This window comes from Megascapheus bottae, chromosome 3, assembly GCF_031878675.1.
Source record: "Megascapheus bottae isolate mThoBot1 chromosome 3, mThoBot2.hap1, whole genome shotgun sequence".
Lineage (NCBI taxonomy): Eukaryota > Metazoa > Chordata > Mammalia > Rodentia > Geomyidae > Megascapheus > Megascapheus bottae.
Window position 1 is genome coordinate 30,828,890 of NC_143511.1, and position 15,371 is coordinate 30,844,260.

At 44.7% G+C, this 15,371-nt stretch overlaps 2 protein-coding genes and 1 long non-coding RNA gene across 3 annotated transcripts in view; all 3 read left to right on the top strand.

Annotated features, from left to right (window-relative positions):
* Nucleotides 1–473: 473 nt before the first annotated feature.
* LOC150065198 (uncharacterized) lies at nucleotides 474–2,164 on the top strand. Its single transcript, XR_016534923.1, has 3 exons — nucleotides 474–488; nucleotides 571–638; nucleotides 2,084–2,164. It is a non-coding gene; the product is annotated as an uncharacterized LOC150065198 (long non-coding RNA).
* Nucleotides 2,165–2,173: 9 nt separating this feature from the next.
* On the top strand, nucleotides 2,174–6,698 carry LOC150065199 (semaphorin-4D-like). The gene is made up of 4 exons (XM_090329331.1): nucleotides 2,174–2,306; nucleotides 3,233–3,348; nucleotides 6,399–6,571; nucleotides 6,647–6,698. The coding sequence occupies exons 1-4, from the start codon at nucleotides 2,174–2,176 to the stop codon at nucleotides 6,696–6,698; spliced, it is 474 nt and encodes a 157-aa protein (XP_090185457.1).
* The window catches only part of LOC150065200 (semaphorin-4D-like), a 48,554-nt gene continuing 35,523 nt past the window's right edge, over nucleotides 2,341–15,371 (top strand). Inside the window, exons 1-2 of the mRNA XM_090329765.1 lie at nucleotides 2,341–2,410; nucleotides 3,233–3,348. The gene's annotated coding sequence lies outside the window, so the exon portion shown is untranslated. The remainder of the gene's footprint in view (nucleotides 2,411–3,232; nucleotides 3,349–15,371) is intronic.

Consider the following 15,371-nt stretch of genomic DNA (forward strand, 5'->3'; position numbering starts at 1 on the left):
TTGGAGATGGACAGGAGCCAAGAAACAGTCTCGTTGTGTCAGAACCCAGTGGCATTCAGAGTGCTGTGGAACAGTTGTAATTAGATGAGTTATCATTAGATGAGTTTTAAGAGAGAGGATTTTTATTTGTTTTATTTTGAGCCAGAAAGCCTGATCTGAGCTAGCAGGAAAGTGTCTGCTTTCCTTTTACTCAGCAAGGCTTGTCCAGGTCATGCTATAAACTACTGAGGTTGGGTATTACACCCTGCATGCAGACCACATGCGGATGGGACATCCAGGTTCCCTTACCATGTCTTGTCTCTGGGGTTTCAGGGAGACCGAGGGGGTCTGAGGATCTTACAGAAGAAGTGGACCTCTTTCCTGAAGGCTAGGCTGATCTGCTCCCAGGCAGACATAGGTCTGACCTTCGACATATTACAAGATGTCTTTATACTGCGGTCCCCAGACCTCAAGGAGCCTGTGTTCTATGCACTCTTCACCCCACAGCTGTAAGTGCTGCCCTGGGAAAATGGTATCTGTTCCCCAGTGCCCAGCTTCACTTCATGCACTCACATGGCCTCTCCTTTGCAGGAACAACGTGGGCCTGTCAGCAGTGTGTGCCTACACGCTATCCACGGTGGAGGCAGTGTTCTCTCATGGCAAGTACATGCAGAGGGTCACAGTGGAGAAGTCTCACATCAAGTGGGTACCCTACTATGATCTGGTGCCCACTCCACGGCCTGGAGAGGTGAGCAGGGCAGGGGCTCTAAGGGAAAGGTTTTTGTCCCTGTTCAAGAGTCTAGGACCCACAAGTGCAGGGCCTCCTAGAAGGTGAGTCTTCTGGCCACCATGCGTCTATACCATGCCCAGCATCCACTGGGCCCGAGAACTAAAAAGGGCAACTTTACCCTTTTCTATATCTTGTGCAACAAGTCTCAGAACACTCTTCCCAAAGGAATGTGCTACTGTCTATTTTTGTGGAACTGATTTTGCACAATGCAGTTCAGTTTCCTGCAGAGAAACACATAATTTCTCTACCAGTGATTTTCACTGTCATGAACTATTCTGTCTACTAGTCAATAGGAGTCCCTTTTTTTTCTTTGCCAGTTCTGGGCTTGAACTCAGGGTCTGGGCCCTGTCCTTGGACTTTCTCAAGGCCAAAACTCTACCACTTGAGCCTCAGCACTACTTCTGGCTTTTTTCTATGTATGTGGTACTGAGGAATCGAACCTGGGTCTTCCTGCATGCTAGGCAAGAACTCTACTACTAGGCCAAACTCTGGGCCCAATAGGAGTCACTTTTTATTTTCTTCTAAGACAAAAAGAATAAAAAAGAAGTTTTAAGCTAATTTGGATGCCCCACTCATTGTTTGTCATGTAGTAAATGGGCCCTAACCTGTCTCCCCCACCCCTCCCCACCAGCTCTGGATATCTGGCCCTGACCAGACATAATCAGTTCTTTCTTTTGTGTGCACTGTGTTCAATAAAAATTAGTTTCTTGTACTCACTAACTTTGGGAAGGTCCCAAATTTTAGGAAGCTGGCACCATTTTTCCTCTTTCTCTGTTATTATGGTGGGAATGCCCAGTCTGAGGGTCATATACAACCTGAGAAATTATTTGGCACATGATGGGGCAGCCATGAAAACTTCCAGTCGGTCTTATTGGTTGTCTCTAGCCTGCCTGTCTATTATTGATAATATTAAATGGCTGGAGAATGATGTTATAAATATCCAAAATGGCCTCTAGAAGAAAAAAAGTTGCTTACCCTTATTTAACATTAGACTGTTTTTTGTCAGTGTTTGTTAGAATCCTCATCTTTATGGGAAAATTATTATGACAACATGCCTTTAATTTCCAAAGTTTGGAAATTTGTTCACTGGTAGTTAATTCTATACACTGATGATCTGTCAAAATCAGTCACATTGTATGGATGTGAGTTGCATCCTCTGGCTTCTGGGAAGAAGTTCTTTAGCTATCCTCTGTCACCATTCTTTGGAGACTAGTCAGTGTGGATCCCTCAGTGCTATACTTTACATGATTCCCAGCGCTGTCCTTGATTGGTGATGGACAGGCATGTTCACCAGGGAAACTTTTGCCTTCACAGTGCATCAACAGCGAGACACATGCAGCCAACTACACCAGCTCTTTGAATTTACCAACCCAAACACTGTTATTTGTTAAAGACCACCCTTTGATGGATGACTCAGTGACTCCAATAGACAACAGGCCCACATTCATCATAAAAGATGTGAACTACACCCAGATTGTGGTGGATAGGACCCAGGCTCTGGATGGAACCATCTATGATGTCATGTTTCTCAGCACAGGTAGGTTCTGGGGAAGTCACAGTCAAAGTGTGTCTGTGTCCTTGGGTAAGAGACTGGAAGTGTACTTAAGATCCTTTGTGGGTAGATCTGACATCTCTCTTCAGGTAGGCCAAGTAGTTATAAAAGCATGAAAGAATTATGGCATCTGGGCTTCCAGATCTCTGTGACTAGAGAGCTTGTTTGAACATTCAAGGCTTGGCCTGCATCTGGGATGGGCTCCTGCAAAGAAGTCCCTGTTGTGGGAATGGAGTGATACCCTTGAGTGCTGCAATTGTGAGCACTGAGCATCCTGGCATTTCCTAAGTGCTGCTGAGAGGCTTTTTTCCTATCCCTGGAAGGAGCCAGGCTGAGATAGGTCCTGATCTGTGGCTGGGGATGGGGGGAATACACTTCCTTTAGGACCAGTACTCTTGCCACAGCAGCTGACAGAGCCTTAAGCCCACCCTGAGGACTTCCCAGCTGATTTGTATGCCCTAGGAATAAAAGCTTATGCTTTGAGTGCCAGGAGTTTGGCCTAGTGGTAGAGTGCTTGCCCAGCATGCATGAAGATTCGTCGGTACTGCATATATATAGAAAAAGCCTGAAATGGTGCTGTGGCTCAAGTGCAGAGCACTAGACTTAAGACAGCCCAAGGACAGTGCTCAGGCCATGAGTACAAGCCCCAGGACTGGCAAAAAAAAGCTTATGCTTTGTAAGAAAATCAGAATAACCTGTAACTTGAGTTTCAAATAGATTATTTGTCAGAGGCTTTCTCTTTTAGTTCTTGTGCAACACTGTCCTCTTAATCGAAGCATCTAATTGAGGGAGTAATTTGGGAGTGCAGAAGGGGGAGTATTGGCTCCTGAGTGACCTTGGTGACCTTGATTTGGTGACCTAGGTGTGTCCCTCTGGGGCTGCCTCACTGACCTGTGGTTTTGGCCTTGCAGACCAGGGCACCTTGTACAAAGCAGTCAGCCTAAAGAATGGTATGCATGTCATTGAGGAGACACAGCTTTTCCAGAAACCTGAACCAGTTCAAACCCTACTGTTGTCTTCGAAGAAGGTAACGGGGCCCAGACAGCAGGTCTGGTGGCTGCCTTGGTGCGTGGCTTTGCAGGGCTGTCATGTGATACTGGCTAAGCTAGTGTTGGCCATGCTGTTTTTCCTGGCCCAGATGTGCTAGCCTTCAGAATGGAGGAAGGCAGAACTAGGGAGACAGAACTTCACTGAGTTCCTACAGCACAAGGCCAGTGTCAAGGTGAAACAGTCCTTGCATCATGGGAAGGAATGTTCTTGTTACCTGAACCAGTGAGATCAGACTGTGTTGGCTCTATGTCATGGTAAATACAGACTTGTCCATGTATGAACTCCTAAGAGAAACAATAGGATACTTAATAGCTCATTATTGACATCGTGCTTCCTCCTGAACTAAGGACTACAAATGTTTTCTGCTAAGAAATTGACAGTGGATTCTGGAGGATGGGAAGCTGGAAGTCTGGCCTATAGGCCCTTAATTCAGCCTGTAGCTCCATTTATCCTGGAGAAGACATAGAATAGGCCTCCTCTTAGACTCTGGTTTTAGCATGCCATGAGCTTGTTATGGCTAATCATAATCATAATCATAATCATATTTTTTCTGTTCACCATATAAAAACTGCAGGGCCAGGCACGGATGGTCCATACCTGCATGTCCTAGCTACTCAGGAGGCTGAGATCTGAGGATCATAGTTCAAAGCCAGCCTGGGTAGGGAAATCTATGAGACTCTTATCTCCAATTAACCACCTAAAATCTGGAAGTTTAGCAGTTTCTCCAAGTGGTAGAACATGAGCCTTGAGAAAAAAAAAAAAAAGCTCAGGGACAGTGCCCAGGCTCTGAATTCAAACTCCATGACCACACAAAAAAGTATATAGCAAAGGTATCAATGTATGTGAATGAATGTACCTTCTCTCTGGCAAATATCATGTAACCCTTTTATTAATCACAATAAAAATATTTTTTAAAAAAAAAGTATAGCAAAACCCTTTACCTGGAGAGTTGTATAGGAATGGCTTAGGTTGGAAGTATTGGATTTCACCCTGCTGATTGTAGCTTACCATCTTCCGTCACATTTCCACCTGGCTGTGGAAAGTGTTACTACCCTCTTTTACACCTAAAATGGAGCAACGAAGAACAGAATGTAGACAAGTCCATTTCCTGAGGGCTGTGTATTGGCCTTGTTTCCCTGGGCAGCCAGCCATGTGCTCTGCACCTCTGATTCTTCCCCATAGACTGGCAGGAAAGGCACCTCCTCTCTGGGTCACCGTGAGAGTTCCACAGCCTTGTGAAGCACCACTTCCACAGTGAGAAGCTGTGAGCTGTGCCTATACCTGTCTCTACCAAAAGGTGGCACAGAGCAAGAGACTTGCTCAGTTCTTGTCTGAATGCACCACATACACCATGCATCTATCACGTGTACCCCATATCCTACCACATACTACACACATGAGATCAGACATGCATCCTATCACACAACACACTACATACACCACAGACATGCTGTGTGTTCACTACATTACACCATACTCATACAGCCAGTACCCCACCACATACCATACATACATATCATAGTAAACATACACAGACACCATTTGTCACACCACAGACTTTACACTTACCACATGCAAACCACACACATCAAACACCATGCATAACAAAACACCACACACTATACTACATATAACATACATTCTCCAGGAACATCATATCCAACATCACACAACTACATGCACCACATATTTAGCGCACACACACACACACACACACACACACACACACACATATATATAAAACGCACGTAGGCTACATAGACACTGCAAGAATTATACTATACACCTAAACACATATATCACATCACACATACCACATTATACAACATCCACCTTTATCATGCATACTGCATACTCTCCACCCATGCTGTCCCTGTCTCCTGAGACCTGCATAGGCCCTTTGTGATACATCTAGCATTTTCCTTCACAGTCAAGAGACCATGGATTGGGGAGAACACAATAGAAGGAGGGGCCTCTTAGACATGTGTTTCCTAAATAATGCCTTTAGGCATGGTCTCCATATGTCCTTTCCTTGCCTCATGTATCCATATGTCTGGCCCACATAAAGTATCATGGAGACCAGATCTCACCTCCTAGGGGTGACATGTTAAAGAATGTATGTGAGTATGTTAAACCCACTTCCATTGATTTGGGGGAGGGGAGCCTTATTGAAACTAGTAAATACAGTGGGCTGTCTACCTCTGGTTTTCCACTTCTGTGGTTCCACATCTACCATTCTACAAACTGTAGAAAGAAAACATTCAGAAAAAATATTGGGTCTATGTAAATGCTACCCCAATCTCTGTGAGGCCACTGAGCATTTCCAAATTGGATATGGAAAGGGGGATCCTAAAAATCAACCCCTGCTGCTACCAAGGGGTGACTGACTGTACCTGTTATTTCATCTAATGTTGGCCTGAGGCAGGTATGTCTCACTGTGGTGTGGAAGATTGTTTTGCCCTCCCCTCCACACTTACTTATTATCCCCTGTAAGATGTGGCTCAGTCATCACATGTTGGTTTCATTGGCACTCCAGCCCTACTCCATCAGGGAGAAGCATACTGAGTGTCCTGAAGGGTAGAAACCCCCTGGGATGGACCGTCCCTTCCTACAGGCCACCTACCCTCCATAGCCACCCACATACATCTCACTGGGCAGAGATTGGGTGAGGTTCCTTCCAGCCTTCCCAATGCCATAGGTTCTAGTCTACAAGAGTGTCCATACTACCTCCCAGCTGATCCAGCTTGTTCTTTTCCCCAAAGAAGTGTTTCTACTCTGGCATAGTAATGAAATTTCTCAAATGGATCCAGGAAGTTAGGGATGTATCTACTACCCAAGAATACCCCGACAGGACGTCTGCTGCTGGGTCAGACCCTGTCTGCTGTCACTGTTATTCTAGGAGTCTCCCTTTCTCCATTTGCACAGCACTCAAAAGACACACTATCCTTGTGTCTGCTGGAGAGGCTTCGTGCCCATCATCTATGATGTCCACCTTATATCTGTTCTGTCACTGTCTCCCACACACAGGGAAGGAAGTTTGTCTATGCCGGCTCCAACTCAGGAGTGGTCCAGATCCCCCTGGCCTTCTGCAGGAAGCACAGCAGCTGTGAGGACTGTGTGCTGGTGCGGGATCCGTACTGTGCCTGGAGCCCCTCTGAGAATGCCTGTGTGACATTGTACAAGGATGAAGGAACCAGCAGGTAGGTCCTGGGTACTTTGAGCATGCAGTCCTGTAAGTACACAATGAGTGATGGGGGGATCCCTTTGTGTTTCAGGGCTTGGATTCAGGAGATGAGTGGCAAGGTGTCCTCGTGCCCTGGTGAGTAATTCCACACTGCGGGATCTCCTGGGGAACAGTAAGGATGTTCTGGAGCCTTTGTGATCCTCTCCTAAGAATACCCTTCTTTGGACTCATTGTGTGAATGACTAGATTCTTCTTCTATCATCCAGTGTGTTCTCTTATAGATTTATAGGTACATTCTAAATGAGAGAAAGTATCCAAGCTATGTTTTTTTTTGTTTTTTGTTTTTTTGCTTAAAATAATTTTAAGAAGTGGGGTTTCTGTTACTGAGCTGTGTAGTTTCCTTATCCCTGAGGGCTGCTAGCTGGGGCTCATTTTGCTTTTTGGCCCTATGTTTTATCCCCTCAGTTCTGAACAGCCATCTTGCTCCAGTGGGTAACACTCTATCCATAGGAAATGAGCTATTTCAGAAATCAGTTGAGGATTGTTGTTACTGTGAACATTTCTCTCGATGTTTCAGAAAAAAGTCAAAGAAGCATCCAGCATCATCGTGTTGCTTGGCGTGGTGGTATGGCGGCACTTCAATGTGACCTAAAATCCAACATGGCTCAGGTGGTCTGGAAGTTCCAGAATCAAACATTGAAAGTCAAGAAACTTAAGTATGGTCTTGCGGCTCGGAAAAACTTGCTCATCTTCCACCTGTCAGAAAAAGACAGAGGCGAGTACCAGTGTCTGTCAAAGGAAAAGACTGACAACAGTACTGTTTCATACCTGCTGGCCACCTATGTCCTAGAGGTGAAGGTGTTCCCTCGGTTTCAGATTCATAAGCTATGTATGCTACACAGATAGAAGATAATAATGTAACCTTTAAAGTGTCATCAGCCTGGACCCATGGGTCTTTCCCCTCAGCTCCTGGTATACCAGTTGCCGCCTCTGGGCCATCATCTCACCTCTTAAGAGCCAAACGTGATCATTAGTATAGCGCTCCAGCTCCACTCAGAGAAGACAACGTATCTCAGGTCTCATGACAATGGCCTTCTTGTGTCCTTTTTCCTCTTTATCTTCTTGACCTACAATGGCCCCAAGTATGACCTGCCCAGACAGTACTTGAAATTCTTCTCAGTCCTGCTTCTTGGGAAGAAGAAGCTCAAGTCAGATTTTTCTGCTCTAGAGCAGAGCATAAAGGAGACACTGGTGGAGCCTCAGATCTTCTTCCAGCAAAATGGAATTTGGCCCAAACCACCTCTGGTGACTGACAGGGACACCAATCACCACAAAGTTCCCAAGGCAGGGAGGATTCACAGAGAACTGACACGTTATCCATGAAGAAGCCTTGCCCCTTCCCCAGCAGACTCATAGATGACTTCAACCAAACAAAGGAATAGAAAAAAAAATCCAAGGTGAAGCTAAATGTTTATATAGGGAGTAATACCAAAGGCCAGCAGAGGGCTAGTCCTCCAGGCCCAGCTGCTATCCACATGCTGTACTTCTGGACACAGGTGTAAACACACTGCTTCTTTTTTCAGACTCTGGCCAATAGTAGCCTGGTATTTCTGACTGGGAGAGACTGACAGAGACAGGAAAGCCTGAGAAATATTGCTCCAGCCTGTTGTGGGATCTCCAAGTGTGGAGAGGACTTTATGACCACTAGAGGTGGCCACAGGTCCCCAGACCCCAGCTTCAGATGCAAGGTGAGACCAAATGCTTGGCTTGAACCTTTATTCCTGTCCACACTGACCGCAGTAGCTTCCCGCAACTCTTATGTCTTTGGGTAATTTACCTTCCTGTTTGGTTCTTGATCCTTCCATCAGCATTGAAATTAAAACCCTAAACCCTTCTCCAATTCCTGGAACCATTCCTGTGCATAGGACAATAAAGTGAGACTTTCCCAAGCCATCATTTTCTCATTCTCCTTCAAGACCAGCAGTTTTTGTGAGTAGCATCTACCTAACTGGTAACATACAATTGAGAAGACCTGGTTTATCGATATGATGGCTCTTGCCCTCCTGGCTTGCTGTTGTCTGCCAGTGAAGGCATCCTGGGCTCTTTGACATGTCATTTGGACTCAACAGCAAGAACTTTTCTCAGTTCTGAGAAAGTTTCTGAGTGTGTTTGTGAAGGTTTCCACTGCATGCAGGATTCAGGCCCTATGGCAACATGAAAGACCTTTGCATCCTGCTGCCTGATGTAAAACACCTTACCAAAGGGCAATGTATGCGAGTCTAGGTGGGGCTGGTTCTCAGCACTGAGTAGAGCTTGGATCGCTGACCCACAGAAACTTCAGCTACTTGAGTGGCCGAGGCAAGAGAATTCTTGAAGCTCAGCAGTTCAGGACCATCCTGGACAATACCAGACTCCACATACATATTTGTACATTCATCACACCCTTATACGCACATCCAGCATGTTACATGCATGGGGATACATGGCATACATTCCATACTGCATGCCTACATACATCACACCCATGCATGCACATCACTAAACACAACATGCATGTCTGCATGCATGGGTACCACACATGTATAACTCCACACATCACATACTACTGCCCTGAATACATGCCACACGCATGCCTGCACACGACCCACACTTTTGCATGTGTCACACAGTTGCTTACACGAACTACACGTATATAATTGCATGGACCACATGCAAACATACATGTACACTTGTATACATATACCAACACACATGCCTTCACATATCATAAAGGCCCATCTGAGCACTTGCGCCGTATTTTACTATATAGTAAAAACTATACTGTACAGTTTGCAATTCAGTTTGCTGTACCAACTACACACATCCACTTGTACACACCCCATATACAAGTCTGGACACGCATATGGGTCTACTCATATACACATTGACATATGAATACACCTGCCTACACCTGTCATAAAAGGCACATCTGCATGTACACCATGTTTACCTGTGTCGTATGCCTGTACATGCTACTCACATGCATTTCTGTACATCATACTCACATATATGTGTATTGGACACAAGATTATACACTAAACATAAACATATACAATAGCTTAGACACACACATGTTACATCGACATCGCACATGAAATCAGTTGTCATGCATACTATCTTGCTGCCAGTCTCTTTCACTTTCCAGCACAGGAACTTGGGTTTATGTCATTAGGACTGCTGATTCACTAGGCCTGTTACTTGTCCTGTTTCTGGCATGACCTCACACTGTGCTAACTTGTATTTGCTTGTTTTTACCGTAGTTGATTCCTCAATTATTGAGTCCATAACTGCAATTCTATAGCAGTCCAAACCACTTTGTCCCTACTGATACAGCAGTGTCACTGGCCTGCCTAGAACTTGCTGGTCAGTTCTTATCCTGAACCAGGCAAGGTGCTTTCCTGAGCTTGCCTTTTACCTTGAAGCTGATGATAGCTTTCCTGTTGAATCACTTGGTTTTCCAGCTGTGCTCTTCTTGAGCACAACTGTGACGGGGTGTGTGATGGGGTGTGTCTTCTAGCATGCTCACAAGGGTATAGAGAAGTGAAGTTCTGTGAACTATATATCCTTTAGTGACAGCTTTTTCTGGGTATCCAAACTTCCCTGACAGTCACCTCCCTGCCACGTGTGAGCTACTGTTTCATTCTCTTCTGGTACCAGATATTTTGCCCATGGCCTGTTTTCTTTCCCTGAGAGATTCTATGATATCCTCATTTTGTTTTGTTTTGTCTTGAGCACAGTGAAATCTCATCATCACTTTCTCTTTACATGCCTTGGCTGGACTCATTAAATGTGACACCCCCAACCCTCTAATTCTGGAACAGTTTTTGTTCACAGTTCTTCATTCCAACTTCTGTTCATTTTCTGGAAGTTTTTCTAAGGTGGAAGGCTGTCTACATTGGCTCACCACATTCCTTTACTAGTTAACCTTTTCTTATAATCTGTTTAACTTTTCCTACTGCTTCGTAGTTTTTTTTTTCAGTTGAACCTTCCAAATTCAATGATTGAGTTATTTCATTTCTCTCTCTACATATACAAGATCCCTTTAATGTTCTTCAGTGAATTTGAGAGAAAAAAGAATTCCCTCTTAGAGTTCTAGCTGTCTCCGTGCCTGGATCACCCTGGCTTCTCTTCCCATCTGCCACCCCCTAGCTTGGCATCAGAATGACAAGCAGGGGAAAAGGATTTGAAAATGGGGAACACTTACCTGGGAGTTAGAAGCCCCACTGCCAGGCAGTGAGTGTGATGCCTTCATAAGAGGCAGGAGGACACCATGAAGCCCCCTCCTTCTTCACTACATCTTGTGTCCTTGTCTGAGAAGGTGGGTCCCACTCTTATTCTGCTTACAAATGAGGTAATGGGATCCCAGAAAGTACCAAGGAAAGAGCAGGACCCGACTTGAAACACAGGTAACTGAATAGTGGTTATCTAGAGCATATAGAATAACTGTGCAGTCCTTCTAAACCCAGGCAGGGGCTCCGCAAACAAGTTCATTGTTTCAACAGCTCAGTGTTTTCTTTCTAGTTCATGATCATGTTGATGGCATGAGCAATGTTGAAACAGAATGTGATCACAAAGCAAAATGATTTTCTACTGACAAAGGATCTCCTACCCTGCTCACCTCACGTGAGTACCTTGCAGAGCCCCTGAGAACCACTGAAGTGGGTACATGTATTCTTGCCTCACACTCTAGAGGCCTAGATTACAGGATGGAATGAGTATATAGAGCTCATACCAGCCCTCCGAGTCCTGCCTGGCTCTGGACAGCTTCATGCCTGAAGAAGAGCCCTGCTTCATGGAACCTGCTTCTGAAGTCACGGTGTCCTGATACACATCACTTTTGCATGCTGTGAGATTTGTGTCAGGACAGCTCTAGAATGCTTTCAGAACATGTTTAGTAGATCTGGCAAGAGGCGCGATGTCTCCAAGCCCCACAGCCATACTAGCTTCCTGAGATAGCACAAGTTTCTGAAAGAGCTGGGATAGTCTCCCAGGCTCTGTTCCTCTCACTCTGTAGGGAATGAGGATGCCACAGGGATCATGCACTGAGACCTGAGTTCTGTACCCCCTTGTCCAGAAAAATATGAAGTTGTAATGGGATGTGGGTCTTGGAGAGTAGCTGCCTTAGGGAGTGGCCAAGGTAGCAGTGGTTGGTGAATGTTCAGAGTACTGTAGATTAGGAAAGCAAGACCTCGTGTTGCCTGGAGATCTGCTGTGGCCCTGCTTATCCAAGTGAAGTGCCAGCCCAGTGAGACATGGGATAGGGGCAGGTCAGAGCTGATCTTCACCTGCGTGTGACCTGTCAAAGGACTCAGTTGCCAGTAGGTGTCAGTGGCGACCCAGAGTCTGCTGAGCTATGCCTTCAGCCCCACTTGTCTGTGAAATGATAGCTTCCTTGGCTACTAACATAAGAGCTAAGAGCAAGCCATCTTCTGAATCAGGGTGCATATCTCTTTGGTCCTATGACCATAGTCTACATTACTTCCTTTTTTCTGCACCTGAATGAATCTGGTAACAACATCCTTCCTATGATGCTGTCATATTCGTTCCAGCCAGATACTTCCGGGATCAAATATGACTGAAGACTCTCTATGTGGGATCTGGGCAAAGACATTCTGTATTTTTTTTACTGTCCTTTTGTTTTGTTTCTGTCAGTTGTGGGGCTTGAACTCAGGGCTTGGGTGTTATCCCTGAGCCCCTTTATTGCTCAAGGCTAGCACTCTACCACTTGAGCTACGGTGCCACTTCTGATTTTTGAGTGATGAATTCAAAATAAGTCTCACCTGGACTTTCCTGAGTTCTGTCCCACTTTTAAGATCGATCACTCGCTACTTTGCAGTCTTCTCTCCCTTCTTTTAGATCCATAGATATGTGCTTCTTGATCCCCTCCCAAATTATCACTGCCCCTTAGGTACCTTTGAATGTCTCTTCCTCCTTCCCATCTTCATCTTCTCTTTGTTCTGCTCTGCATCCTTCTCTTCACCTCTTTAGAGATTATTAATTTTACTAACCCTAGGCTTTTCTCTGGGACTCCCTCCAACTCCTAACCCTAAGCAGGTCCCTTGGCCGCATTCTTCTTCATCCTCTCCCAGACCCTCTTCTATCCTTGTAAATTTCACCAGGATGACATATTTCCTTAGACCTCAGAGATAATTCCACTCTCCTGCCCTCTCAATAAGTGGCAACAATGGAAGAAGCTGTTACTTGTTTCATCTCTGAATTGTCACAAATGGAAATTTAATTGGACAATTTGTCCAAGGACTCCACTCATTTAATTAAGGAATTTGAGTATGTCCTTTCATTTATGACTTGATGAGATGTTCACCTCCTTTTAACAACCTGCCTGACTGGGTAAGAATCAAATAGGATTAAAACAAAAGCCAAAGAATAAGTCAATTACTTTAAGCTCTTCCAACCTGGTGAATAGACAGATGACATAGATGCTTTTAAGATCCCAATTGGGACTACCAGGTACTAGTGGCTCCATTTCTTCTGACCACTGAGCCTGAGATCACATGTTTATATGATTCAGGAAAGAGCAAAAAGATTCATTATTAAACCTATGGCTTTTAGCCAGGGCGATTACTCAAGGCACAGATGAAAACCCCATATTGTTCTTTTCCCGGTTATCTGACAAGTTCAGTCATCTCACCAATTGAGACCTTAACTTAGCAAAAGGAAACTTATTTCAGCCAGAGAACTTCATGATATTCTGTACAAACTCCAAGAACTTGATAAGGAACCAGGCATATCCTTTTCAGAAGTGATTGGTATGGTTTTTTAAAATCTTCAACAGTATCGAGAATGAAGAACAAAAAAGTGACTGAGATGTAACCATATAAATTCACAAAGAAGGCTCAGACTGAATCAGTCTAGTGTATGGCTGCTGTTATTGGCAATTCCATTAGAGGGCAGACTTCCCCCGGGCCAGCAGGACAACCTAATCTATCTGGTTAGGGGGCCAAGGATGGAACTTGCTTATACTGATGCCTATTGGTACTGATTTGTTTGCTCCACCTGTTAAAGAATTAAAAGGCAGGAAAGTGTTTAAAGTTAACAGAGTAAAATTATTTGGAAGTGAACGGAAAGCTGTGAACGTAGTGAGACTCTTCATCTGGAGAAGGGCCCAAAGAGGAGTCCAATGTAGTCCTCTCGGTGAGTGTTTTATAGTATAGGGATCCTCCCTTAGGCTTTGTACTGATTGTTTGATGGTTATGGATGCACCACACTGGCTCTTTTCCTTGGCACCAAGAGCATTATGGGAAAAAGTGTGTGAGAGAAACTCACAGAGTTATGGCGAGACAAACTGGAACAGGAGCAGCTCAAGGCATTTTAGGAATGAGAAGCATGGGGGCATGCTGTCTGCCACAGGTATGTCTGCCACTTTTGATCCCCATCTCTCTCATGACTGTCGACACTTGGTCACTAGACTGAGCAATCTTCCCGACCATGGTCCGCAGCTGGATTCTGTCCTCAGTACAAACGAGGTGACTTGTCTTTATCTTAATGAAGGAAGGAACACATCTCTCTGAAGGTCGAATGGCTCCTCCATGGAAACGTCCAGAGTTATCTCATAGTTCCCAGGATATGTGGACCTGAGAGAGCACAGGTTCCGAAGCTGTACCAAGCTCCAAACCTCACCATCTGCATGTGCTAACCTCACTTACGGCTGTCTACAGCAAAGAAAACAGATAGTATTTTGATCGATACTTTTACTCTGCCCTCTCTGGATTATATACTATCGTTCTTCATTATATACTATCATAACAAGAGTAAGAGGACACTTTTTAAGAACCCCCAAAGCCTTATATTAACATGTGAGATGTCTTTACCCACTCATTTTCAGTTATCTCCAGTTGCTGAATTCCGCTCTTGAGCAGGGCTATTGTTACAAAACTAGGCATCGATGATGTATCCCTGACCTCTAAATCTCCCAACTTACTTGCCTGTATAGCCCTCTCCATACCAAGACTTCCTCTCTTCTTCCACCTTTCATGGTTCAGCTATTTCCCCCTGAGGAATGGGATGAAGAATTCCTAGGCAGATGCTCATTTCCACCTGTACCTACTAGCCTAAAGGACACTTCCTGTCTCCTTCTTAGGTCATAATAATCCAACACATGAGACTGTACCACCTGGGGATGGGCCCTTTGCCTCAGACCTCTGCCAGCTCTCACTCTCCTTTCTTCAGAAGCTGGAAAACCAAGCTATCTATCTATGTGTCAAACTCATTACCAGAGGGTCTAAACAATACGGCGTTTTCTAATAACTGCATTATGTAGCGTCAAGCTGTTCTCATGGTCATATGCCACAGCTGCTTGATCTTCAATTCCGAATCCATCGTCATTTACCTTCTAACACTCCTTCAGAGAGACCTTTGAGCTCTCCAGAGAGGTGATAGACATCTGACTTATTAGACATTCTCCACCTTGACCGGACAGTGTTTGGCTTTTACAAGACAGTAGTTTTAGGCCTAGTGAAAAAAAAAGATTTGTAGGCTATGCTATACTACCCAAAGCGTGATTGCCCTCCCCCAAGCCCCAAATATGACCATCAGAGACCGAATATTAATGCTGACTCAAGATATGCATATTATGTCCTACATTCCCATGCTGCCATCTGGAAACAGAGTCTTCTTGCCTCTCAAACAATTTACCATTAGCTGTTCTTCTCTTCTACAACTTATAAAAGCCACATAGTTATCAATCCAGTATAGAGGCCAACAACAGACACAATCTTGATGGGAATCAAGAAAGCAGATCAGGGGACCAAAATGTCTGC